This window comes from Phascolarctos cinereus, unplaced genomic scaffold (assembly GCF_003287225.1).
Source record: "Phascolarctos cinereus isolate Bilbo 61053 unplaced genomic scaffold, phaCin_HiC Scaffold_9;HRSCAF=440, whole genome shotgun sequence".
Lineage (NCBI taxonomy): Eukaryota > Metazoa > Chordata > Mammalia > Diprotodontia > Phascolarctidae > Phascolarctos > Phascolarctos cinereus.
In genome coordinates this window covers 64741681-64768863 of record NW_027556402.1, presented here as the reverse complement: position 1 = coordinate 64768863, position 27183 = coordinate 64741681, and the positions used below count along the sequence as shown (strand labels likewise).

General features: G+C 37.5%; 1 protein-coding gene across 8 annotated transcripts in view; it reads right to left on the bottom strand.

Moving 5' to 3' along the window:
- Positions 1-27183, bottom strand: part of SORBS2 (sorbin and SH3 domain containing 2) — a 299710-nt gene that overhangs the window by 119180 nt on the left and 153347 nt on the right. For 4 of the 8 annotated variants that reach the window (XM_078148138.1, XM_078148140.1, XM_078148141.1 and 1 more), the window contains 5 exons: positions 15385-15434; positions 9899-9991; positions 2248-2274; positions 1890-2014; positions 455-1096 (listed from right to left, as the gene is read on the bottom strand). In XM_078148138.1, coding sequence (XP_078004264.1) covers positions 455-1096; positions 1890-2014; positions 2248-2274; positions 9899-9991; positions 15385-15394 — 897 coding nt within the window. In that variant the 5' untranslated portion in view covers positions 15395-15434. The remainder of the gene's footprint in view (positions 1-454; positions 1097-1889; positions 2015-2247; positions 2275-9898; positions 9992-15384; positions 15435-27183) is intronic. The other 4 variants (XM_021007628.2, XM_021007623.2, XM_021007631.2 and 1 more) reach the window with 1 other exon arrangement.

The following is a 27183-nucleotide window of genomic DNA, read 5'->3' as shown; positions in this document are numbered from 1 at the left end:
TACAATAGAAAGAGTCAGAGGGCATGGGTTCAAATCCTGTCCCTGCTGCTTGTGAAATGTGTGACCTTGGATAAGTCACTTAACCTCTATGACCCTCAGTTTCCTCATCTGTAAAATGAGAGGGTTGTCCTCAATGACCTCTAAAGTTCCTTCCAGCTGCAGACCTATGACTTCATTTTTATTTGGCCACAAATATTTGAAAAGGAAAGAGCTTTGGGGAAAAAAACTTCCTAGGTGAATGGTTTATAGATTCGGAAATGGAAAAATCATGGCACCCTCAAATGTAGAGATGAACTTAGTCTTCAGTGGAAGATGGATGGCCTCTCTTTCCTTTCCCTTCCGACTTCACCATTCTAGCGAAGCTTTCATGTTTGGTTTTGTGAGTAAGATCAGTGACAGAAAAGGTTAACAAGGTTCAACACAGTTCTGAAAGCAGATATGGGAAGGAATATACCACATGGCTCCCTGGGGACTGTTCAGAAGCAGCAAGTGAAGAATGGGGTCCCCGTTCCTGAAGAGGCGCCTTGGCAGTGTCTGGAGAAAGCCCAGGTCCTCGTTTGTGGCTTTCCAGCTCCTGTCCTGCTTTATGGTCATGGGGGGGAGCTATCTGAATGGAGAGAGATGCTGTGTGTACCTCAGGTGCACGGTTATGGGTGGGTGAGAAAGGCCTTTGGGAAAATCCCAGTGCTTCAATGGGCTGGGACCACAGAGGAATGCTATTTGGTCGGTCTTGGTTAGGGGTTAATGTTAGGGTAGAAATTCTCCGTAGCTGAGAATCCTGTGTGTAGTCCTCTTGGACTAGGGTCCTGTTGTCAGCTGCTGGTTGTTGGGAGCCTGTGCTGGAAACTGGGCTCAGTGGATTAGTGATTTTTTGTGTATAGGTCACAGTTGTGTTAGATTCCTCAGAATACATAATGGTGTGGCTGCTTTCCTTGTTGGAACACATAGCCCTCTGGATAGCGTCCTCGTTAGTAAAGTAAACTGTCTTTGAGGGGATTTGCTTCTTGGTTATTGATGGGTCTAAAACACGACCCTCTTTGGGAGCAGTTATTGAAGGGCTAACAAAACTCTCTTTTCTAGGAGGTGGAAGGGGCACCTAGTTTGACAAAATCATCCACAGAACAAAATAACACGAAAGGAAAAAAACAGAGAAAGGCAATGTTAGCTATCAAAGTAACCCTTGTAAAGCCCATACTTTAAACAAAGAAATTGGCACATCACACCTGTTTATAATTCTGATGCTTAGGACACTGTTGCTTGCAATTATTAACAAGAGCAAAGCATTACCTTAGTTCACTTTAAAATATGTTCATACTTGGTACTAAAGTATAGCATGATAAAAAATGCTACCTATTCCTATCTACAGAGAAACCGCTTAGCTCTTAAAAATACTAAAAATAAAAACAAATCCCAACAGTATGTCAATTTAAAGATCCAAACATTAAGAGGAACACATAGATTGTGAACTTTGAGGATGGAGACATTCTGGGAAAACAAATGGAGTGTACATGTTTTCTCTCACTATGTTATCAGGCATCACCAGCTGTCAAAATTATACGCACACACACATACAAACACATCACAAGCTCACTAAGACCTTTAACACATCCCTCACTTAATCTAATAAACACCTGAATCTATTATGTATTTGGGATTCAAAGCATTGGCCAACAGCCTTTAAAATATTTTTTAAATGCTATGAGCATCTTCTTGATTTTTTTTGGATGAATTATTAGAAAAAAATGCTTCATTCTGAACCTGCCTCTAGGAAGAGAATAAATCCAAAATCAAAATAAGCACTCATTCAGAGGTATAGGTATTACCAGAAACTAGATGGCTAAAGCCAAATGATTTGGAGTGTCACAGAGTTGAAAGTTTTAAAATCTTACCTGAATTGGTGATTTTTTGTCTTGTAGATTCGGACGAACACTCCTAAAACCTTTTGCTGCAAGAGATGAATGAGTAGCATCTCCATTCAGTGTTTCTCGAGTTTGCTCATCATAAGATCTCCAGGCTTTAAGAAAGGAAAACAAAACACAACAACATATCTGATGCAGAGATATCCAGGTTTACTTTCTTTAGAATTCATTAATGAAAGGGAGATGGTCCTCCGTGCAATTAAATTCAATCACATTTAATGGAATTATAAAGTCAAAGGTTAGATCTAAACCAACAATATGAGCTTTAAATGAAAACAAACTCAAAATGACTACAAGATGACTATATCCAAAATAGTTTTTCCTTTACCTGAATCTGGAGACTGAGAATCACGTCCTAAAAGAAAATGAATGTATATATTAATAACAGCATAAATTAAATGAAGAACTCAATAAAATGATTTAATATAAAATGATATAATTTGTATCAAACAATGGTCTGATTATTAAAAAGCTAGTCAAAATAAAACATTATGAGGTCTAATCATATTTTGTACGTTTATTTCTACTTCTAGCACAATATAATTTGTTAATTATACTATGCATTGCCTTATAAATGAAATCATTTTCTCAGTAATCTTGAAATCAATGAATATTTAATCGTATTACTGACCAAACTAGATAAATGAGTTTAAAATACTGAGTGAAAAATCTATAAGGATTTGGGTGAAAGGCAATGGAATCTTTGGCTAATAACAAGCCAGACCATCTTCCTTACCAGCAATCTCTTGCACTGCCAGTGTCTAGCTGTGTTTTTTTTTTTGTCTAGAATGTGTTTTTTTTGGGGGGGGGCTATATATAAATTTTTATATTTAGAAAATATGGATGTGTTGCTCCATTACATTTTTATTTCATAACATCAGGCTTTATGCTTCCTTTTTGCTGTCACTTAAAGCTAATTTCTCATCATAATACAGAGGAGCTGATAAAAGTACATTAGGTAACCTCATAAAGAGGCTTCCTAGAAGATACTAGTCTCATTATATTTTGTTTCCTTACTGCTAGAAGATTGCAGAAAATCTTCTAGTAAATTTCTGTTGATAATGCACATAGAAAAGAGTCTACGAAATGTACATTAACAGTCTTGTTGGAAACTGTTATTTAAACATTATCTTCTGGTGTTCATATATGCCTCTAATCTTTTTCTTTTTTTAATAACTCAGCTGAATTATACTCTACAGAGACCTATATTGTATTTGGCTAGGACAGTTATTAGAATCTTGCCATATAACTGGTTCTATGTGGGGGTGGGTGGATACAATGGATTATTTTCCAGCTGATACTTATATTAAAGGTATCCTGAAATCTAGGAAAAATTGCATTTGAGAGACATGTGGAAGAACAGAAAAGTACATTGGCTGAATTTCTGGGCAAAAGTGTTTCCCAGTTAATGGGTGCCCAAATAATTAAGAGGGACAAACAAGTGACAGTGCGCATACCGGCACACAGTGCATTTACAGGCACCTGATTAAAAGGTTTGGAAATGAAAAATAATAAAGTCATCTGTTATGATCAGCTGCTAATTTAATCTAAATGGATATTGCCAGAACTTCTTTCATTACGCATTTATTAAGCACCTACTGTTTGCTGGGTAGTGTGCTATCTGCTTTGGATACCAAGACTTTTGTCTTGATGAATAGTCCCTGCCCTGATGAGGTTTGTTATCGTTTAGTCATGTATTACTCTATGTAATCCCATTTGGAGTCTTCTTGGCATAGATACCGGAGTGGTTTGCCATTTCCTTATCCAGGTCAATTTACAGATAAGGAAACTGAGGCAAAGAAGATTAAGTGACTTGTCCAGGATCACACAGCTAGTAAGTATCTGAGGTTGGATTTGACCTCAGGAAGATGAGTCTTTCTGACTGGAGGCCAGCATTCTACCCACTGTGCCACCTAGCTGCCCCTTCAGGGGCTTACATTCTCCATCATGTATATGCACTGTTGCTCAGAGAAACAAAATGGCTCGACAAAATGGAAATTATAACTATAATGAGTTAGAAATGAATGATTTCTTCATTTTAACATTTATAGCATAAGTAAACTTTCAAGACTCTGGAACTCAGTTATTTAACATATTTATGCTGGAGACCAGAAGCCAGGGGTCAAAGATGGACTCCAAAAAAGAAACCAGCAGTGGAGGGAAGCTCAACTCTGTTGTACATAGCAATGTTAAAACAAACAAACAAACAAACAAAATCTGCTAATAATGCATACTAGAGGACCAAAACCCTTGTGTTCCCTATACTCATAAATATAGAATAAATTCTGGCCCTTGTAGAGAACAGGATCACAAGATAAAACATTGATAGCTTAGCAAAGCCTAGAAGTCACCTAGTCAAACTCCCTCATTTTATAAGGACCCAAGGACATTGGGTCCTTGAATAGAGTCATTTGACCCACTGTACACAGGTAATAAGTGACAGAGTCAAGATTCAAACTTAAGTCCACCTAATGCCTCATTGCCTCCTGATGATGTGGGTCAGTTCCCATTACAAAATATAACGTCACAACAAAAACTCGGAACGGCAACAGGATTTTAAGCCCAGAAAATGATTTACATATTTCTTGCAATGTTTGATTCAGCATAATCATCTGGACCACCTTTGGAATCTGTCCTAATGAGATTTGGCTTCTATGGTGATACTACCATGGAAGCAGCCCATAGGGCAGACCCTAGGTCAGCTTCTCAAAGATGGCCCTAGAGAGACCCAACGGTTATGCAGGACCAAACAGGTCAACCATTTCCCCACTATTGTTTACTTGAGAAAAATAAAGACAGTACTAAAGGTAAGTTGACTATTTTCTTGTATTGTATTTTTGTCTTTGGGGATTCCAAATAGTATTTGCATTTCTTGCTTTCTCTTCAAAATCTGTCAATTTTCTCTCCAGATCCAATAGCTGCTGTTTCAGTTCTATTGCATCCTGAGTTTATTCTTCAATTAGGTTATCTACAGGTATTTGCCGGACTTCACTTATTCTGTTACTTGCCACCTTCATTTTTCTTTGTTTTTCCTTGGATATCTTTTTGTGCTTTCCCTAACTGTCCCTTCATCTCCTGTTGTATGTTTCTCCTTTTATTGAATCAGAATCCTTTAATGATTATGTCCTCTCCTATTCTACTTTCCAGAAAAACAGAAGAGTAATGAAAAAAAGGGAGAAGTGGCATACAAGACATTGCAAGGACCTGTATGGACAGAAAAGAGGGTGGGCCTAACCACATAGTTAGGATGAGACACAGCTTGAGGAGGACATTGGTAAACTCAATGGAAACAAAAGAAAGGCCTCTAGCATATGGAGCAGATTAGTAAATAGATTTTTTTGTGTAGAGGTTGCTAGGTGGCACAGTAGATCGAGCTCTCAAGTAGATACTCAGGAAGACCCAAGTTCAAAAAATCCAGCCTCAGACACTTGTTAGGCAAGTCATTGTTTAATGAAATAATATTTGTAAAGTGTTTTGCAAACTTTAAAGTAGAACACAAATGCTAGCTATTATTGTTATTTATCTGTCAGCCTCAATTTCTGCATCTGTGAAATGGGGATAATAACATCACCTACCTTCCATGCTGGTGAGGATAAAATGAGATATTTGTAAGATGTTTTACCAACCCCAATGAGAAAAAATGGATGAGACAGTATAGGGTGAGGTATAGAGGGCTTGAGGTCTTTGTTAGTACACTCACACTGATGAAATCATAAATCATAAACTGTTCAGTTTTAGTGTTATTAAGGAATAAGGAAAATACTCTTCAAAAATTTTTCCAAGAGTGATTCATCAGCTAACTTAGGAAGCCAAGCTTCTTCTGTGCCTGTGAAATAAAACCTAGAGATTCGGGGACCTTTCTAGTTCTAAATCTTCTAGTCTTTTGATTAGATTGTGATAGCTGATGTCTCTCTCCATTTTAACTCTCTCTAGGGTGAGGGGTCAGAATTTTATAATTTGGGCAGGAGTCTAAGGCTGAAAACTAATTTTCTCCCAAGTCAATGACCTACCAGTGACTTACCTGGCACCGCAATCACTCCTCAACTAACCTTAGGAACCCCTTGACCCCAGAAACACACACAGACACATATCAGTGGGGCTCTATAAGGAAGTCCAAAAAAAACCTCTTGAAGCACTAGAAAGTAGGGGATAACTGCCAGACAAAGAAGGAATAATAATCCTCAGAAGGCCAGATTTTCTAAAGAAATCTTCATAAGCAAATGATTTGGAGTTGTACACCAAAGGAAACCCTTAGCACCCTAGGAAATTGTACATGGCCACATAGGAAGAAGGCTTTTTTTTATTTTTTTGCCGTGACTCACAGTCAACATCTGCCTGTATCTTAAGCCAGGATGTTTGGAGCCACTGCCCTCTTTGCCTAGGTACCACAACAGTAGTACATAATTTTCCTGTTATCCAGATGCCAGAGGCCCTAGAACTGTGGCCACATTAGCATCATGGCCTCAGCATTTTGGCTGTTGTCACAGCCAGATAGATCTGGAGACAGCAGAATAGGTGATTAACAAATGTTTGTTGAATTGTCTATATGGTCACATAAGGGTATATGTTTCTGTGTACCTGTACTTGGAGCTGTCTGGCCCTAAGCAAAGTGGGAACCTATCATGTGCTTAATAAATGGGGAGGTGAGTGACGAACCTATAAAGTAGGGGAGACTTTTCTGGCAAGAAAATCACTTAGAATGGTGTCTGATACTAAGTAGGTGCTTGATATATGCTTGTTGATTTGACATAAGAAAGAAGTGAACAAGGGCAGCTGGGTTGGGCGGTGGATAGAGCACTGGCCCTGGAGTCAGGAGGACCTGAGTTCAAATCCAGCTTCAGACACAGAATACTCACTAGCTGCATGACCCTGGGCAAGTCACTTAACCCCAACTGCCTCGCAAAAAAGCAAAAAAAAAAAATAGACAGTGGAAGCGTTTAAGAAGAAGTTGGATGACTGCTGATAGTCAGTACTAACGAAAGAGCATTCAGACATAGACTCAAAGTATCTGGAAGATCTGGTCTTGGTTTTGCCTGGGTAACCTTACTAAATCATTTCATTCCTTTAGGTCCTGGTTACCTCATCTGTAAAATGGCATGTTAGACTAAATCATTTAGTCAATCACTAAGGTCCTTTCCTGAACCTCTCAACTGCTTAGCACCCTCCATCTCATAGTATCTTGCATTTAACTACTTAGTGTATGTTTATGTGTGTACATAAAATTTATGTTGATGGTGCATATATTTTTATATGTTCTTGTCTCTGTTAGATTGTTAAGCGTCTTGTAAATAGGGACTGATTCATTCTTTTTATTTGCATTTCCAGCATACAGTATGAATCTATAAATATTTTCTGATTGATCTATTTTCAGGTCCTATACTCTGATTTCTGTATTGATAAGAGGTTAGACTAGATGAGGGGTGGGGAACTTGCGGCCTCGAGGCCACATGTGCCTCTAGGTCCTCAAGGGTGGCCCTTTGACTGACTCCAAACTTCACAGAACAAATCCCCTTAATAAAAGGATTTGGTCTGTAAAACTTGGACTCAGTCGAAAGGCCGTACCTGAGGACCTAGAAGGCCACATGTGGCCTCCCCACCCCTGGACTAGATGATCTCTGGAATCCTTTTCACCTGAAAGATCCTAGGATTCATGATTTTAAATGGCAAGGTTTATTACGTTAAATGGTTTCTAAAGGAATGAGATCATAACTGTCAGGTACATGTCAGTTCATTTTTATACATTGTGTATTGTCTTACAGTAGACATTTTCCTGATGCTTTAAAAACCTACAATTCCTTTGAGATGCTCAAATCAGTTTAATTTTTATCCAATCAATCCTTTAAATTTTTAAACAGGAGGAAAATTATCCTATTCCTTCTCCCCCCCCCCAAAAAAAACCTTCACAACATTTCCAGCAGGAAAAATTGTGATACAAAGCGAAATGCCAAGAAAACACAAGTTCATGGCATAAACAGGAGTATGAGGCAAAGGGGCCCTGACTCTGCCTGGGCTTCACATAGCGTTTTAAAGAAAAATCTATTTCTGAATGTGGGTCTAATGGCAAGGAACCCTGTTACTTTAGGCACCATTATAGGTCTAGCTCATGGCAGAAAGTTCAGTGTGAGCTAAGATGAATTTCCCAGAGGGATGTCATTCCCTTTCAACCAATGGCTTTTTAAACATTGCAGAACTATTCCAGGGAGCAACTTACCTGATGGCTTATGGGTAACTTTCACTTTCCATTCTTAAGCAAATGTGACCCCAAACCTCTGGAAACTCCACCTTGTGCCTTAGTGTCATGAGAATTTGTCTAAATTGCTTTATAGAATTTGCCTAATACTTATATAAAAGCCATTTGTGAAGGCCCACGAAGACATTTTTTCCTACTACAATGTTAAATGATGAAAAAAGAAACTAATACTATTAATATCACACTAAAATATTGGGTCAAAGAATTTTCTTAAGAAATCTATGTGGATATTGAACAAATAACAACCCCCAAATCTATAACTAGAATTCTTTTTTTTTTTTGCAACAGTATTAAAACGTATTCATTTCTTTATGATAACCATACCTGGTATATCTTGGGGACGTACCTTTGATAATACCTAATTCATTTTCACTTAAATGAGACCCCAATGTGACTGACCCTCAAGTGCTCAAGAACAAAAGTCATTAGAATTCCTTTGTTTTTACCCTCACTAACATAAGTAAATTTTGACTGAGTCACTGAGATCTCTTGAAAAATAAAGGCCTACTCTGTAAATCATTTTACTTGGAAATCACTGGTCCTTTAATATATCTTTTTTCTTTCATTTTGCTATTGCTTTGCTATTTACTTTTTTGACTTTAATATGTGGGCACCCCTAAGAGGAACTCTTAGATATGCTAATAAATTCACTTCCAGGATAGCTGTGGCCAACTCCCTAGCAACAGCAAGGTCATGATGGCTCTGCCATAAGCCAAAGAGGCAGTGAAGAAATTTTTACTATGAGTTGGTGCAAAGTCAGGACATTCCTGGAGACTGTTCTGGGAGTTAGAGCAATCATTCAACCAACCTACACGTGTATTGAATGACTTCCAAATGTAAAACACTGTGACAGGTACAGCGTGAATTGTAGACTTCCTCAGTTTTCCCCAGCTCTCCCCTTTCCCAATCCATCCCTCCCACCACCACCACCACCGAGAGAGAGAGAAAGAGAAAGAGAGAGAGAGAGAGAGAGAGAGAGAGAGAGAGAGAGAGAGAAGAGAGAGAAGAGAGAGAGAGAGAGAGAGAGAGAAAGATTAGATGATTGTGAAACTGCAAAAACTCATTTAGGGAAATAAAAAACTACAATGTTGGGGCCTGGAGTCAGGAAGGCTTAAGTTCAAATCCTGTCTCAAAAACTTATTAGCTAAGTGATCCTCAAGCAAATCACTTAACCTCTGCCTGCCTCAGTTTCCCCAACCATATACTTATCAACTAGAGCTACTGTGAGGATCAAATGAGACAATATTTGTAAAGAACTTAGCACTATGTGCCTGACACATAGTAGGTGCTTAATAAATGCTGGAAAAAATAGAATCCATTAGTCATTATAACTAAATACTATGGAACTTTAAGTTCCTAAGATGATATGAAAACAAATAATAATTAGTACATCATGGTCACTCAACATAGCAGCAGTAAAATGATCATGCATTAATTTTTTTTTTTTAGTATTTCACATGAGACATTAGAGGCTCTTGTAATTATAATATACTATGTCATCAGACTAAGTTTACTGCCAGGAGGTTGGACCCCTTCTTTTGGCTCTTTATTATTAGAATGACAAAAATTGATAAGCATGTCATTCACAGGATTAGGAAAATTGGAGCTCAGCTGCATACTGGGAAGCTATGAACTCATCACTGTCCAAACAGGATAATACTAGAAAGAGAGAAAAGTTAGATAAAGCCATTCCAGTGTAGAATTACATGAGTTAGTGATATAGTTATACCTGCAGTCAATAGGTTTGGAGAACTCTGAACTCTCTTCACAGCAGTTAATGTGACAGACATGGCAGCACGTTTGCGAGCACACCCACCGCTATCTGAAAGCACAAAATAACATAGCGGAAGCCCAAGACAAAATAAGCAAGCACATGCAACAGTGTGCGATTTGTCAAGTGCAATCTGCCAGACATCCAATGAAGCAGTGAATGGTTAAAACCAGTACCACCTATACACATCTGAAAATTCTCTCTGGGTAAAGCCCAGAACCTGAGTTTTATAGAGTTGTTAATGCCTCCCTAAAAGAACCAAAATATTTTATATTTTGTTACATGCTGTCATTGTTTTCAAAGAGATGGCAAATACGGGTGCCAGACTTATTCACATTACAAAACCTTAATTATCATCAAATAGTCCATGTATGAGCAGTGGTAGCAACATATTTGTTTAATCAGTTATTTTTAAATCATATTTTGTTCTTTATGACTACTGAACTTGTGTTGAAATAACTATTGAATCAAAAGGTGTGACCTATTATGGAAGTTACATACGAGAGACATACAGGGTTCATAAAGAAAGCCTAGCATCGTGGAAGTCTTGGACCCTCTGATAGTTATCATTGAAAGTTATATATATATATATATATATATATATATATATAGTTATACCTTGAAAGAATGAGTTTTTCATCAGTTCAGAATGACATTAGAGGAAACATAAGCTACTGTCCTGAGATCAACACATTCCATTTTATAAGAATATTTTCCTTTCTGAACAATATTCATATCATAAGTCCTAAATTTACAGTCATGAAATACATAAAGCCAAACTTATCCCAGTGTGCTCTGAATAAATCTAGAAGAAAAAATACTTCAAGTATCAGAAGGTTAATATTCTATTTATGAACTCATTCCTGTTCCGTTCCCATATTCCACTCAGTTCTGGCCTTTGGAATGATCTTTCTAATGGCATGTGCAATAAATAGTTGAACCAGTTCCGCAGAATTTAACTCTTTGTGACAAACTGCGGAAAAAGGAAAGCTAGGAAAAAGAAGTAATAACTCAGTTAAATGTTGAAAGTGACCAAATCATCTATTCTGCCAACTGTTGTGTTTTGTAACCCTGTTCTTTTCTGAGTCATAGTCTATGCCACCTTTGGACAAAAGTCTTATTTTGATAATTATGATTTGAAAAATATTTCATTGTGCATCTATATTAGTAAAGGTTATCTGTGGTATGGTTTAATTAATTAGCATGGTTTCTAAGTCAGTCAGGAGATACCTTTAAATTAGTGAAATGATCTTGCTGCCAAAAATTAATTCTTAGTAATACACATTAAAAAATTAGCAGCCTTCAAATGTAGATCCAGGCTCAAAGAGTATAAATTATTCAGATAAAAATAATACATTTTTAAAAAGCAAGGTGTATGTAATAGAGATTCACAATTTCACATATAATCTTTTTATGTTCTATTTGGCATGTGTATGTGTGTGCATTACATTCAGAATAAAAACAATTAGAAAGGAATAATGTTTAATGGGAAACCATGGGAAGGGAATCAAATATGGTAAGGTAAAGTTATCAACAACTGTATGCCACATATACTCACTTCCCCATATTCCCCTGCAACATATTGTAGAGGGTTTGGCAATAATAACAAAATGCATACATATTTATACATGGTGTACTCCTAGGAACTAATAATGGAAGCACAAAGGTAACTTTACTGGGGCAACAAAAAAGGTTTTAGTGTCATCACAAGATGAAAAAAAGAAAAGGAAAAAAAAGCAAACCCAATCTGACAGATATATGGACTTCTACCAGCACTGAGGTACAATGGGAAATTTGTGAAGAATTTTTAAAAAATAGGTATGGCGGAGAATGAGAAAGGTAGGATAGGCAGAAGTAGCTGAAAGCAGAATTGTTTGGAAATGTATTACTTTCTTAATTCACTTGAACCTGGAGAAAACAGAGGCTGAGAAGTGAAAAGAGAGGGTTTCACAGTGGTGACATTTAGGGTCACAAAAGATGAACTCTCTGTATCGAAGATGGCTCTCAATAGAGTGAGAACTTAAATAAAAGAAAATGAGACTTCATTCAGCATTCTTCCCATGTCTCTATAATCAAAGGCCTAACACAAAAGGAAGAGATTTTGGAAGCCAAAAGTGTGATGATTTGAATGATGTCAATTGAGCCCTCTTTGTCCTCCTTGAGCTCCAAGATCAGAAACTGGTCCAGCGTTCTCCAGATGAGAACCTCTGAGGACATTTTTGAGATGGAAGATGCTGCCTCCCCTGCGTTAGCTTACCCTAAAGGAGCCTGTTTTTGGTCCTCACCTTCAGACTAGGTAACTAGCCCAGTCTTTGCTCTAATGAGCTACATAATTTATACCAACTCTTTCCAGCCCTAGAAAACTCATTATGGGTGAGTCACATACCATGAATAATTTATGTCCTCCTCTCTTTACATAAGCAAGGGTCTCTTTAACTAATAGCAGGTCACACTTTGAAGAGAAAATAGAGATACTATGGCTGAAGGACTAAACTAAATTTTTGAGACATTCTAGAAAGAAAAATAAATGATTTTTCTTGCCCTTTTGACCAGCTCATGTACTTGTTTGACGACAAGCCTGTGAGGTTTTTTTTTATTGTTTTAACATACTCTATAAGAAATTTGAATGTCTAAATAATAAATATTTTGATTGCATAAGGCTTTCCCTAAAGGTCAGCTAGTAGATGTTAAGTCTAACTCTAGGGTGCTAAGGATTAATGTCGTCATCGTCATCATCATCATCATCATCATCATCAGTCCTTAGCCACAGAGTTCTTGGGAACAAATTATATACCATCTTCCTATATAATAGATAAATTCATTATTTTTTCAAAAGCAGGAAGCTTTTCTCATAATTCTGTTATATCCGTTTGAAAAATGCAACCAGATGTTTATAATTACCATAACTTCAAAATATATTAATCAAATTTCTGTGTAGTTTTGTATATTATCATCCATCGACATGCACATGAAATGACAGCATTAGAATGAGATTCTTTCTAGGATCTGAGTCACTTCTCAGAATCATGTTACATGCACAGAGAGATTCAGGACACAATATAGTCATGTGCCATAATAAAACCCTAGCATCCAAGAAATAAGTATATATTCTTGAGAACCTAATTAGGGAGCAACTTGGGTACAGGTAGGAGCAGGTTCCTGAATTACATGTCTATGAAAGTTAGGTCTGTATTTTGTACATACAATTTAGCTAAGTTTGGAGAGGTACGTCATCAGATGGTTGGCTGGTTACAGAATGGTGATTTGAGGAGGAAAGCAAGGCACAACAATTCACAAAGACAATTGATAAAGGTATAGAGGTATGGGCAGAGGAAGAACACATACCAACAAAACCATGAGTTCTTGAAATATTGAAGTGGGCAGCTCAGTGACTCAGTGGGCAAAGCTCTGGGCATGGAGGCAGGAAGACCTGAGTTCAAATCTGGTCTCAAACACTTAGTACTCTGTGACCCTGAGCAAGTCACTTAAATCTCTATCCACCTCAGTTTCCTCAAATGTAAAATAAAGATCATGATAGTACCTACCTCTGAGGGTTGTTGTGAAAAATAAATGAGATAATATTTATAAAGCACTTAGCCCAGTACCTGGCACACAGTATGTACTTAATAAACACTGTTTCCTTCCTTCCTACTGAGGCACACACAGGTAATATTTTTGACATGTACTATGTCATGAAATGGTAATAGCATTAAGTTTATAAAAGTTTCATTAATATATTTGCCCATATTGATATTAATTTTTGGCTTTCAGAGTGTTTTAGAGGAACATAGTAGGTGCTGGATAAATATGAAAATCTTTATTTGTTCTTAGAGAATTCAGTTGCACCTTGAGTATTTTTCATGTCTTCTTTTCTACTAATAATTTTCTCCAGTTGTGTACTGCATCTCCACTACTTGGTTTTTCCAAATTCTCAAAAAACGAAACAAAGTAAAACTTCCCATATCTAGCTGTGAGCCCTCCTGTTCTCTTTCCTTTGGGTCATACCCTAGATTATATTTTTCTTTATTCTGATATTCATCTACACCTCTAATCTGCCCTTTATACCTCCACCCACATTCCTCTCTTCCACATCTGCATATAGGTCTCTTACTTTGGCCAGTCTAATTGCATTACCATTCTTTGTGGCTGCTTTAGGGCCCAGTGTATTTTATCAGAGGCATCTACCAAAAGCCAAATGCTAGCCTCCACTGGGTCTATTAACCTGGGAGTTAGTGAGAATGAACTTTAACTAAATGACTCATAACTTGTTCATGCAATCCAAGCCAGTTTCTGGAACAGCATGAGAAACCACAAAAAAAAAATGACAAAAAGTTCAGATGACAAAATGTTTTACGTAGTCGTCCTCCATCTTCTTTTTTTTGCATTAAACTGAAAAACAACACTTTGTTGGTGAGGAGAGGAGACTGGATTGGAGAGGGTCAATCTTTTTGGTAGACTGGCAGGAGTATGGGATCTGGAATCAACAGACCCAGGTTCAAACCTCTGTTGTTCCACTTTCTACAGGAGTTACCATGACCAAGCCATTTCGTTTCTTTAGGTCTCAGTTTTCTCAGTGATAAGTTGAGGAGGATTGATTAGATGATCTCTAAGGACCTTTGCAATGAACATTCTAAGATTCTGGTTCTATGCCCACTAAGCTTCCAAATGACCAAGGAGAAAAGTCTATCATCAATTACCAAAATTGAATGCGAACATTTCAAGAAAAAAAAAAAGAGGAGGAAGAAAATTTGAAGTTCAAAGTAATACATCTCAATAACACAAAATATTACGTAGGTAACCAAACACTCCATACAGAATGCAGTGCATAGCTCTGAAGTCCTGCTGAAGTCTGTTGGTCACTAAGTAAGATATAGCAGCATTCTACATGGAATTGCTTCCTCACATTCTCTTGGAATGCATCATAGAAAGTTTTCCTCTAAAAAATATATGTATATACTGTTTGTAAATGGTGAAATTATAATGAAATGAGACTGATTTGATGTGAGAGTTGGGGAAATCCATACCAGTTCTTTATAGTCGTGCCATGTACAGACATGAAAAGATAGTGGGCATGTAAAAAAAGACTCCATTGGAGGAACTTGCTTTTAAATTTGAGTAATTTTAAAAGGGACGTCCTACATGATGGCCCAAATCTCCAAGTTTATACATATATACATATACACAGGGTAGAGATAGTTGTTTTTATCCTCTTCTAAGATCACAATGAGTTTTACAATGCATCCAGAGAAAAAGAGGAAAAGGTAACAAAACAGAGAGCTCGATTGTAGATGGCTCTTGAACGTACTAAATGCTATCTAATAATCAAGGTCTTAATATCACATCTACTGCAAATCAAGTGTCACTATAGTACAGTATGCTAAAATAATGATTTGGGGTCAGGATTATCACTAGATAAGATTTGAAAACTAACAGAGACAGCATACCTGTATTCATTTTGACCTTGGAGGGTTTGCTATTAAGATCTTCAGTCTTCCTGTAGAAAACAAAATTATGTATTAATTTGTTCACTAGACAAAAGCACGTGGCACAAAATGTCACTAGGATTATGTTGGTGTAGCAGTGAATTAATTCTGCACCAATGAATACATGAATTAGCCCTGTTTTACAATTGGGGCTTTAGATGGACACAATTTATAACATAACAAAAATAAACACTATTAATGGTTTTACATTGTTCAGGAATTAATATCTTCATTTAGATTTGAAAATCACAAGCAACATATTCATACTGAGTGATTTTTATTTTGTAAATTAAAAAATCATATTTTAGAATGTAAATAAATCAACAATGTTATGAAAATTTCTATAAGTCTAAAGAGATGTTTCTATGCTCTTGTAAGTTTAACTTTTACAAAATCTAATAACATATGTAACTACAGTTACTCAGTTTAATCTCATAATTTCTTAAGTTGAATAAAATCTTCTTTAGAAGGAAAAAGATTGTGTATTATTCTCTGGGACTGAGGGAACTATTGGTAAATGACTCTTTCCAGATTCCAAAAGGTACCTAGGTGCCTCAGAAATATTATTTGGCATGGTGAGTCATTATTCCCAGAATGCTTTATTCAACATGGCTCACTCTGAGACGAGGATGGCTATGAAGATGAGTCATCTCTATTTATCTTTTTTCCAGGCCCAGGTACTAGTGTACAAAAGAAATGATTGCTCCAGAGAGACTTTTCCATGGTTGGTTTCAGCATCTGATACCTATGATTGCCACTGGGATAGCTACCAGTTCAGCACACACATGATCACAGAGAAAGGCCATCTCCTGGGAATACAACTTGGTAAAATGGAAGAGTGTGCTGGAATAAATTCCAAGCAGAGCACACCATTTAGCTTAGATTTCTCATTTTATATTTATTACCTTTCCACATATGATGTTTTTAGGTGAACTAGTCACTGCATCCATTCATAGGAAACTCCCCACCCTGAGACCGAACAGGAAATGTATGCCCTTAACTAGATGCAAAACCAAGGAAGAGATAAGACTATAAAAGAAGCCATTTCAATCTTGCCCCTAGGTCTGTGTTTTTGTGGGATCTGTTGCTAGATGATCCATTTGCCTTCCTCCTAGATGAACATTCTCTATGTATGTCACAGCTTTGACTCTAACTTTACTTGGACCTCATAGGAGGTGAGATTAAAATGGAAGGAAAAGGCCTAATCATCTGAAAACATTTGTCAAAAAAGTTTTGATTGGCAAGCTTTACCCTGTATGACAGTATATGCACTGTAGATTCGAATGCCCTCAAGAATGATGCCTTTGCTTTGATCCCCAGTGTTTTTTTCCTTCCTCCTAAGTCTTGCCTAGCTTTTCTCCCCACTCCAATTATTATACTCCTCACTCTACTTCTCATACACATAGCCACCTCTCCTCCTTTTTCAATATCATCTTCAAAGTTCACCTCCTAAGAGGAGCCCACACTAAATGGTATAAGGTAATGGCAATAAAACTGAAATATGAGGAAGATCGATCATGTCTTACTGGCACCAGATCAAACTTCAAATCACTAAGGTTAAATATTATGGGATGATAAAGTTACAATCTAACAAAAGGTATTTTAAGGTCCAGAATAAAAGTCAACATCGATTTAAAAGAGACAGGCCAGTCATGTAGCAAGAATGAGACAACAGATGGACAGCTCCCAGTGCTACCTGGGTACTCCCACAATATTAAGAGAAGCAGAAGAAGGATGTTCTATGGAGGTTTTTTGAATGGAAATGGAAACAAAATATGCCATAGGATGAGATGGTGTGGAGGATATAATATTTGTGTTTGTGGAAGGGGCACCTTTGCAGGTGAACACAAAGCTCCACCACAGCTACAGAATATGAAGATATTCCAGGAGAAAAGAATCAGGTCTTTCTCATGTTCTCTTTTCTGCCAGCCATAACTTAGTACTCAATAAATACCAATTCAATCAAGACAATGAAAGAATAAGAATTTTCACAACGACATTCCTCCTGATCCACTGAAGACAGTGCGATCAACTCATTACATAGCACAGAATTTTCCAACATCAAATTAACTTGCATTTTTCAGTTCGGCAAGATCACACGGTTTCAATCAGCTGCATTGGGGATAACACACTCAATGCATCTCCCCTTCCATAGGGGTATGATCCAAAAGTTACCATAGGGTTATTCTTTGAGGAATTTACAGTAAAGTTACATACACTCAACTTGATAAACATTTATTGAGCACTTACTATGTGCAAGGCCCTGGGGATACAAACAAAAATGAAATGGTCCCTTCTAACTTTATGTGCTGATCTAAGAGAATCCCCATGACAGTTAACCTCATTTTTAAGCTTTTCATTATATAGAGATCAACACTGGGCTTTGAAAAACAGCTCCAGGTTGAATTGCTTTAATGATACATATATTTGGAAGAGGTGGTAAAAAATAAGTCAATAGAGAAGACAGTAGTATTTTATATGGCTACATGGAGGCTGCTTCAAATACTTTTATTTTAACCTTGTAGCATAACTCTCAATACTCTGACCTTAAAGGGACAAAATAAATGGAAAAGAAAAAACCTCAAGGGGGTTGTTACTAAGTCAGAGCCAACTTCTAAAATTAGAGAACAGATAAAGTCCACAGGACTAGCAATTTAGCAACAAAAGGTTTTTTTTTTAAAGAACACACCTTCAATTCCACTCTATTACTTTAAAAACTAAACCTAAAACTTAATTTCAAGTTCTAATAACTGATGCAAAAGAGAAAGGGAGACTCACAGGCTGCTATAATTTAAAAGAATCTCAGAGATCACCCAGTTCAACCCCATCATTTTAAGGATGAGGAAACTCAGGATCTGTGACTTGCCCAAGGTGACACAGCTAATAAGTTGTAGAGCTAGGATTAGAAGTCATACCTCCAGATTCCTGGTTCCAGCATTTGTTTGTTTTTCAGTTACTCCTTGCTTCTTCTTGCTTGAATACCAGTGGAAATATTTGCAAAAGATTTGGCATTCCAAAGGAAAATACCATTCTAAGATGCCACTGAGTCTTTCTTACCTTTTCATCTTTAAGTTAATGCATCCTTCTCCTTAGAAAAAGAGTTTGTATAGGTTTCTCAAATTCAGGTTGCCTAAGATGTCAGAATGTGAAATGGCCAAGTTGCTAGTTAAGTAAAAACACTTTCTCACCCACAAAAAAAAAAGCATTGTTGTGTGTGGACCCTTAAAAAGGGCCTAACTTGAAAGGAAAAGACTGTTCTTAGGTGACTAATAAAAATTCATGAATTCTATTTATACTAAAACCATCAACAAATCCACCACTGAGAATTCTCTCCAGACAACTTAAAACCCAAGTAAGTCCAATCTCTTTTGTTAGGCACTGATAAAGTGTCTTTGATTGTAAGGCTAGGCTTGCATAACAGCCACAAATTATTCTGGAAAGCATCAAATTCCTAGAGTGTTTTCATGCTGCTAGAGGAGACGGGCAGGCGTTTCAAGTATTTCTTTCGCTTGGAACAGAGCCATGACCAGTACAAGAAGAAACGCTGGAAATGCCCCCACCATCTTGACTCTCAGTCTTGTCACGAGGGCAAAGAACTCTGTACATTGGGGGTGTCCAAGAGTGCTCGTGCAAATGGTTCTGGGGCTCTGATTTCCTTAATTAGATTTACTTCTTGCCAATTTTCAGTGAGTTCTTGTTAAAAACCTTATTTATGAATGTTTTAATAGGGCCAAAATTGGCTAAGGGTGACAGGCTGCCTTGTGAAAAAATGTATAGCTCTGGAATCAAAGCTGTATGAAGATATTTGGCTGCTCGTGTGTGGTTGCCAATACGGTATCCATCACCAGGCCTATGAGATAGTGAACACATGATGCCAGCATTATTCTCATTTAAGTGCCCACTCTGGCACCTGGGGCAACATTCACTGGCCCGTCCTTGTTCCAGACTCTGATTAAGTCATTCTATTAAAGAAAGCAAGTAGAATCTGAAGTTATGACCACCTATAAATACGTAGAGTCAAGTTTAGGCTCAGTGCATTTGAACATCAGCTGAAACTAATTTCCATTGTATAATTTTACCTCAGGAGAGTGCTATAACAATTTTAAAATGGACCAATCATGGTCTGTTCCTTTTAAAGGAGAAAAAATAAACAACACATATGGTGAGCAGTTCTGTTTAAGTTATACTTAATATGTTCATCAAAATATAGTCTTTATTGTAGCCATGCATTATCTATACATTGGATGGGGAGTTAACTTAGAAATTAGATTGGGGTGATAAGATTATAGAACTAAAGATACAGGGGATAACACAGGCCATCTAGTCTAATTCCTTTATTTTCCAGCTGTGGAAACTGAGGCTCAGAAGTTAAATTAGAAATTAGGTTAGAATGATAAGACTGTAGAGCTAAAGACAGAAGGGACAAAAGAATACATCTAGTCTGGTCTTCTCCAGATGAAGGGACTGAGGAGCAGCGAGAGTAAAATAAGTATTAAAGGTAAGATTTGAACCCAAGATCCTCTGAGTCCAGAGTCAGCACTCTTTAACTGTCCTGAAAGATTTTTGCTGTTGTGTCATTTCAGTTGCATCCAACTCTCCATGACCCCATTTGGGATTTTCTTGGCAAAGATACAGGAGTGGTTTGTCATTACCTTCTCCAGCTCATTTTACAGATGAGGAAACTGAGGCAAACAGGATTAAGTGACCAGGTAGTAATTATTTGAGATTGGATATGAATTCAATAAGGAGTCTTCCTAATATCAGGTCCAGCCACTATGTCACCTAGCTGTCCTTCCTGAAAGACTAAATCTGCTCTATTTTAACTTTTAGGTGAAATGCAAATCCCTAAAGTAGCCAATTTATTTCTTAGCCTGAAGAATTAGGAAGTATTCATAAATGTCACTTTCCTCTACTTTTTAAATTATGGTCAGATGATTTGATTTACATTATTAGAGGTAGCTTTTATTCACTAGTTCAAACCAAGTCAATATTTTGCCTGAGCTCATCATGGGAAATAAAGTTGTCTGTCCTTAAATTGGTTCTTCCAACTCAGTTCCTTGAGCACAATAAATTCTCCTTCCTTCTTTGTATATCATACCTCAGAACTGGCAGCCACATGTGACAGCTGGCTCTGATGCTTTTTTTTCTCACTTAATAGGTAACGCAGAAAAGCACCATACTTAGTGCTTATGGACCAAAGTTATGTTCCTGGGAGAAAGCCCAGAAATACATACAGCCAGCAACAAAGTTGATGGAACCCAGGTTTAAGTGTGAATAGCTGCCAACCTCCAAGAGTACTCTGTATGTTAACCCCCATCATTATGGAATTAATAATGCCTAAAAATTAGATGCTTGGTTTTCAGAACCCAAATGATCTCCAGCATTTACATATAAATGCTTGAGATTGGATATGATTCAGCCATTCTACATGATTCTTAGGAAAAACTATTACTATAAATGAGGAGGTGCCAAAAAAATTGCATGATTTCAAGTTCCCTTGAGAACCTGGTCACCCTCTTTCAGACCCTCACCAACTCATCAATCTGCTTTCTTTCTTTTTTTGAAATCTTATTTAGTGTTTTATTTTTTCCCAATTACATGCATAAACAATTTTAACATTCTTTTGTTTCAAATTTTGAATTCCAAATTCTCTCCCTCCCTCCCTACCCAGCCCCAATTGAGAAGGCAAGCAATTTGACATAGGTTATACATGTGTAATCATAGAAAACACATTTCCATGTGTCATTCTGTGAAAGAAAACACAGACAAAAAAAACCCCAAGAAAAATAAAGAAAGTAAACAAAAAGTATCTGATTTGCACTCAGGCTCTACCACTTCTTTCTCTAGAGATAGACAGCACATTTCATCATAAGTCTTACAAAATTATCTTGGATCACTGTATTGCTGAGAAGAGCTAAGTTATTCATAGTAGATAATCATACAATATTGCTGTTACTATGTACAATGTTCTCCTGGTTCTGCTCACTTCACTTTGTATCAGTTTATGTAAGTCTTTCCAGGTTTTTCTGAGTGCATATTGCTCATCATTTCTTAAAGCACAACAGTATCCCATCACAATCACATTAATACATAACTTGTTCAGCCATTAGCCAATTGATGGACATCCCCTCAATTTCCAATTCTTTGCCACCACTAAAAGAGTTGCTATAAAATAATTTTGTACACATAGCTCCTTTTCCTTTTTGGTTTTTATCTCTTTGGGATACAGATTTAGTAGTGGTATTGCTTGGTCAAAATGTATGCATGGTTTTATAGCCCTTTGACCATAGTTCCAAATGCTCACCAGAATGGTTCAATCAGTATACAGCTTCACCAATAGTACATTAGTGTTTTATTTTCCCACATCCCCTCCAACATTTGTCATTTTCCTTTTCTTTCATATCAGCCAATCTGACAGGTATGAGGTAGTAGCTCAGAGTTGTTTTAATTTGCATTTCTCCCATCAATAGTGATTTAGATAATTTTTTTCATATAACTATAGATAGCTTTGATTACTCTGTCTGAAAACTGCCTGCTCATATCTTTTCACCATTTATCAATTGAGGAATGGCCCTTTTTTCTATAAATTTGACTAGTTTTCTACATGTTTGAGAAACAAAGTTTTTATTAGGGAAACTCAGTGTAAATTTTTTTTCACAATAATAATTGTTAACTATGTATTTCCTCCATTTATCCTACTCTCTCTCTTCTTTTACCCTGTCTATTCTCAAAAGTGTTCTGTTTTGAACTTTTACATCCTTCCAAATTGCCCTTCCTTCTATCAGCTCCCCTCTACCCTTCTCTTATCCCCTTCCCTTCCTACTTTCCTATAAGGTAAGATAGATTTCTACACCCAACTGAGTGTGTAGATTATTCCCTCCTTCAGCCAGTTCTGATTAGAGTAAGGCTTATGTGCTCCCCTCCCACTTCCCCCATTTCATGCCAGAGTCAGATAATTTATCCAATTCTACCTCTCCTTTCCCCTTCTCCCAATGCATTCCTCTTTCTCATCCCTTAATTTCATTTTTTTTTCCATACCATCACATTCAACTCACAACTCTGCTATCTGTCTATGTATACCCCTTCTAACTGCCCTAATAATGAGAAAGCTTTTGAGAGTTATAAATATCATTTTCCCATGCAGGAATATAAGCCATTTAACCTTATTGAATCCCTTATGACTTATCTTTCCTGTTTACCCTTTTATACTTCTTTTGTATCTTGTATTTGAAAGTCAAATTTTCTATTCAGCTCTGGTCTTTTCATCAGGAATACCTGAAAGTCCTTTATTTCATTGAATGCCCATTTTCCCCCCTGAAGGATTATGCTCAGTTTTGCTGGGTAGGTGATTCTTGGTTGCAACCCTAGCTCTTTTGCTCTCTGGAATATCATATTCCAAGCCCTCCAATCCTTCAAAGTAGAAGCTGATAAATCTTGTGTTATGCTGACTATGGCTCCACAATATTTGAATTGTTTCTTTTTGGCTGCTTGCAGTATTTTCTCCTTGATCTTGGAGGTCTGGAATTTGGCTGCAATATTCCTGGGAGTTTTCATTTTCGATCTCCTTCAAAGAAGTGATTGGTGGATTCTTTCAATTTCTATTTTACCCTCTGGTTCTAGAATATCAGGGAAGTTTTCCTCGATAATTTCTTGAAAGATGATGTCTAATCTCTTTTTTTGATCACAACTTTCAGGTAGTCCAATAATTCTTAAATTATCTCTCCTAGATCTATTTTCCAGATGAGTTGTTTTTCCAAAGAGATATTTTACATTTTCTTCTATTTCTTCATTCTTTTGATTTTGTTTGATAGTGTCTTGATGTCTCATAAAATCATTAGCTTCTACTTGCCTGATTCTAGCTTTTAAGGAATTATTTTCTTCAGCGAACTTCTGTACCCCCTTTTCCATTTGGCCAATTCCACTTTTTAAGGAGTTCTTCTCTCCAGTGAATTTTTGTGTATTTTTTTTTCCATTTGGCCAATTCTGCTTTTCAAGGCATTCTTCTCTTCACTGAATTTTTTTGTGCCTCTTTTCCCTTTTCATCTAATCTGTTTTTTAAGGTGTTATTTTCTTCTATATTTTTTTGTGCCTCCTTTACCAAGCTATTGACTTTTTTCTTCATGATTCTCTTGAATCATTCACATTTCTCTTCCCATTTTCCTCTACCATTCTTACTTGATTTTTTAAATCCTTTCTGAGCTTTACTCTTTTGAGCTCTTCTTTGAGACCAATTCATATCTTTCTTTGAGGCTTTGGATGCAGGAATTTTGACTTTTTTGTCTTCTTCTCAGTATAGTTTGATCATCCTTGTCACCATAGTAATTTTTTCTGTTGTTTGTTAATTTTCCAGCCTATTTCTTGACTTTTAACTCTGTGCTAAAGTGAGGTTCTGCTTCCCAAGTGGAGGGAGCACTACTCCAACCTTCAGGTTTTTTGGGTAGCTATTTTCAGAGGCAGTTTTGGGGACCTATATGTTTTTGTGTCTTCCAAGGTGGAATGATCTAGGGAAAGATGTGTTTGCTACTCTCCTGTATTGTGACTGGTTTGTGAATGACCAAAGCATTCTTTTCAACCCTGGCACTGTGACTAAAGTCTCTGCTCCTCTGCAGCCTGCAAGCTCTGTGTTCCTCCTCACACTGGGACTAAGATGCAGGAGTGAGACACAGATCCAAGTGTAGGCAATGCAACAGAGTCCTGCCCCTGGTGCCAGCAAAGGGACCCCTGTAAATTTTGACTCATTGTCTGATTCTCTTTCTGTGGGCTGAGAGGTCTGGAAACTGGCATTGCTGCCACTGATTCAGTCACCCTGAGGACTGCTCTTGGTTTGCTGGGGTCTCTTCTGTGCTGGTGTGGCCTGCGCGAAACTGTGCTCCTTTCTCAGCCTTGTGCAACAGGCCTTTCCAGTCAACTTTCTAAGTTGTCTTGGGCTGCACAATGGTTTCACTCCATCTTTTTGTGGGTTCTGCCACTCTTGAATTTGTTTAGAGTCATTATTTAAATGTACTTGGAGGGGTTTGAGGGAGAGCTCAAGTGAGACCCTGTCTTTACTCCACCATCTTGGCTCCACCTCCATCAATATGATTTCTAAAATGTGTTGCACCAAACTGAATAGAATACCCCAGGTGTAGTCTTACTACTACTATGTTGTTGTTGTTGTTCAGTTGTTTCATTCACATCTGACTTCCTGTGAACCCTTTATTGGGGGGGGGGGTTCATGGCAAAGATACTAGAGTAGTTTGCCATTTCCTTCTGCATCTCCTCTTACAGATAAGGAAACTGAGGCAAACAGAGTTAAGTGACTTGCCCAGGGTCAAACAGCTAGTAAGAGTCTGAAGCCAGAGTTGAACTTAGAAAGTTGACTCTTCCTGACTCCAGGCCCAGTGCTCTATGCACTATGGCACCACGTAGCTGCATCCCAATACTGTAGTAGAGTACAAAAGGGCTATCACATCATTTAGTATACATTGTTTTGGAATTATACCTCTGTCAGTGTGGTCCAAGATGACATTAGATTTTTTTTTTTTGGCTTCCATGTCATTCTGTTGCCTCATATAAGGCTTTAGGTCCACTGAAACCCCTAAACCTTGTCCTGTTAAATATCTTCTATCCACGTCTTCCCTATCTTGTACTTGTATCGTTGATGTTTTTAAAAAATCAAGCATAGCTGGTGTTAAATTTCATTGTATTATATATAATTAACATTGTTCCAGACATAGGCAAGTGACTTAAGTAGAGCTTCAAAGCCAAAGGTGGAACCCAGGTCTTCTGACTCCAAATTTACTGCTCTGGCCATGGTACCATCTGACTGCTCCCCACAATTCCTATCATTTTCAAATGACCAAGAAGCAGTTTTCCACCATCAGTAAGAATCAGATCTCAAATGGCAGTGCCCCTCATCATCTCTTCTACCTGCTGAAGAATCTAATCACCAAGGCAAACTAGGAATTCCTCAGCAGATCTACTTTTGGCAGGAAGAGAAAGATCTCTAATGGCTATCTTAAGAGGCTCCTGATCACTCCATCCTGACCTGACTTTTTTTTTTTTTAACTGCCCTCAGTTGAAGCCTTTCCTTGGAAATTGTTCCATCCAGGTCACAGCATTCCAAAGAAGGCAGACATTGAACAAGACGATGACACCAATCACCTCCCTTCTGGTCTGGCTTTGGTTAGTGCTGCAGAACCTTGTGATCACCTCCCATCTACTCTGCGTCTATCTCGTGTGTGCCTAGTTACCACCATATTGTCTTCTCTGTTAGAATGGGAGTCCTTGAGCACAGAGGCTGTTTTGGACCCACTCCCAAGTCTTCTCTTCTTTCCCTTCCTATTCCTGGCAAATAGCAATTGCTTAAAACATTCTCTTTCATTGCTAGATTATTTTTCCTCATTTTTATAGCCAAAAACAAAGGACAGAGGAAAATAGATATCTTCAAAATGCAATGGAAAACTTACATGGAACAAATTGGCGCAAAAAGATAAGATTGTGATGGTTGCCACTTCTACTTAGCTCAAAATGATTCAGAATTGAAAACTACCAGGACAGCAAGTTGGAATATAGTTGGGAAATGGTGTTATTCTCTAAATCAGAACTTGCCTAATATAGTCCTACAAGTTTTGTTGTTGTTGTTTAGTTGTTCAGTCGTGTCCAACTCTTTGTGACCCCATATGGGGTTTCCTTGGCAAAGATACTGGAGTGATTTACCATTTTCTTCTCCAGAGGCAAACAGAGGCTAAGTGACTTGCCCAGGGTCACACAGCTATTGAGTGTCTGAGGCTGGATTTGAACTCAGGTCTTGTTGACTCCAGGTCCAGCACTGTATCCACTAAGACATCTTGCTGCCTAGTCCTATAAATCCCTGCCACTATTTACAACACAAAGGAGGCAGCGGATTTTTCCTCATGGGAGGGCTTCAGGCAGAGCCTCTACAACTACTTATTAGTGATGGTGGAGAAGGAAATCTACCATAACTATGACTTCATTGCATAATCAACCTCAAACACACAGCCTACAACACTCCCAGCGTTTTCCAAACCAGATTAAAATATAATTGGGAAACAGTTAACAAAATAAATAAAAATACAATAGAACATAGATAATATTACACCTTAAAGTCAATATGCAGCCTTCAGGGATCTTTCTTATGGTTCCGTGGCCACCATTTCCATTTGATTTTGATGCCAGTGTTCTAAATAATCCCAATCATTTAGGAACACTGGAGGAAGGGAGATCAATTAGGGGGATTTCCAATAATCTAGATAGGAGGGACCTTAATGTTGCATTGACATCCATGAAACATTAGAAGAGACAGAATAAAGCCACTAATGTAAGGAAAGGTCGTTTACAAGAGATTTATGGAAAGATATGGACAAAGATCACACTGAATACTATACCAGTGAAGGGATTATCCACACTGATTGGACCATGGATCCATCTAAGTTTACAAAGAGGGCACTGGCATTTTAAAAGAGGAAGCTGGGATAAAACTGATGAACATGAGTGCAATTTTAAGCACCAGCAGAGAGAGGTAGGTAAAGAGGTTATTCCGAGGCCCTACAAATCCCACAGCATGCAAGATAGGATTGCTTCATACATAGGTGAATTATCATTATGGATCTCAAAGTTTGAGTTATTCATAGTATTTAGGTGGCTAAAGTCAAAGGTGCTAATAATGAAAGCAGTGGATATTGGAAAATTTAGTAAAAAAAAAAAAGGAGTATAGCTAAAATAACAGTTTGGGTTTTATAGAAGAGCCAAAAGTAAGTA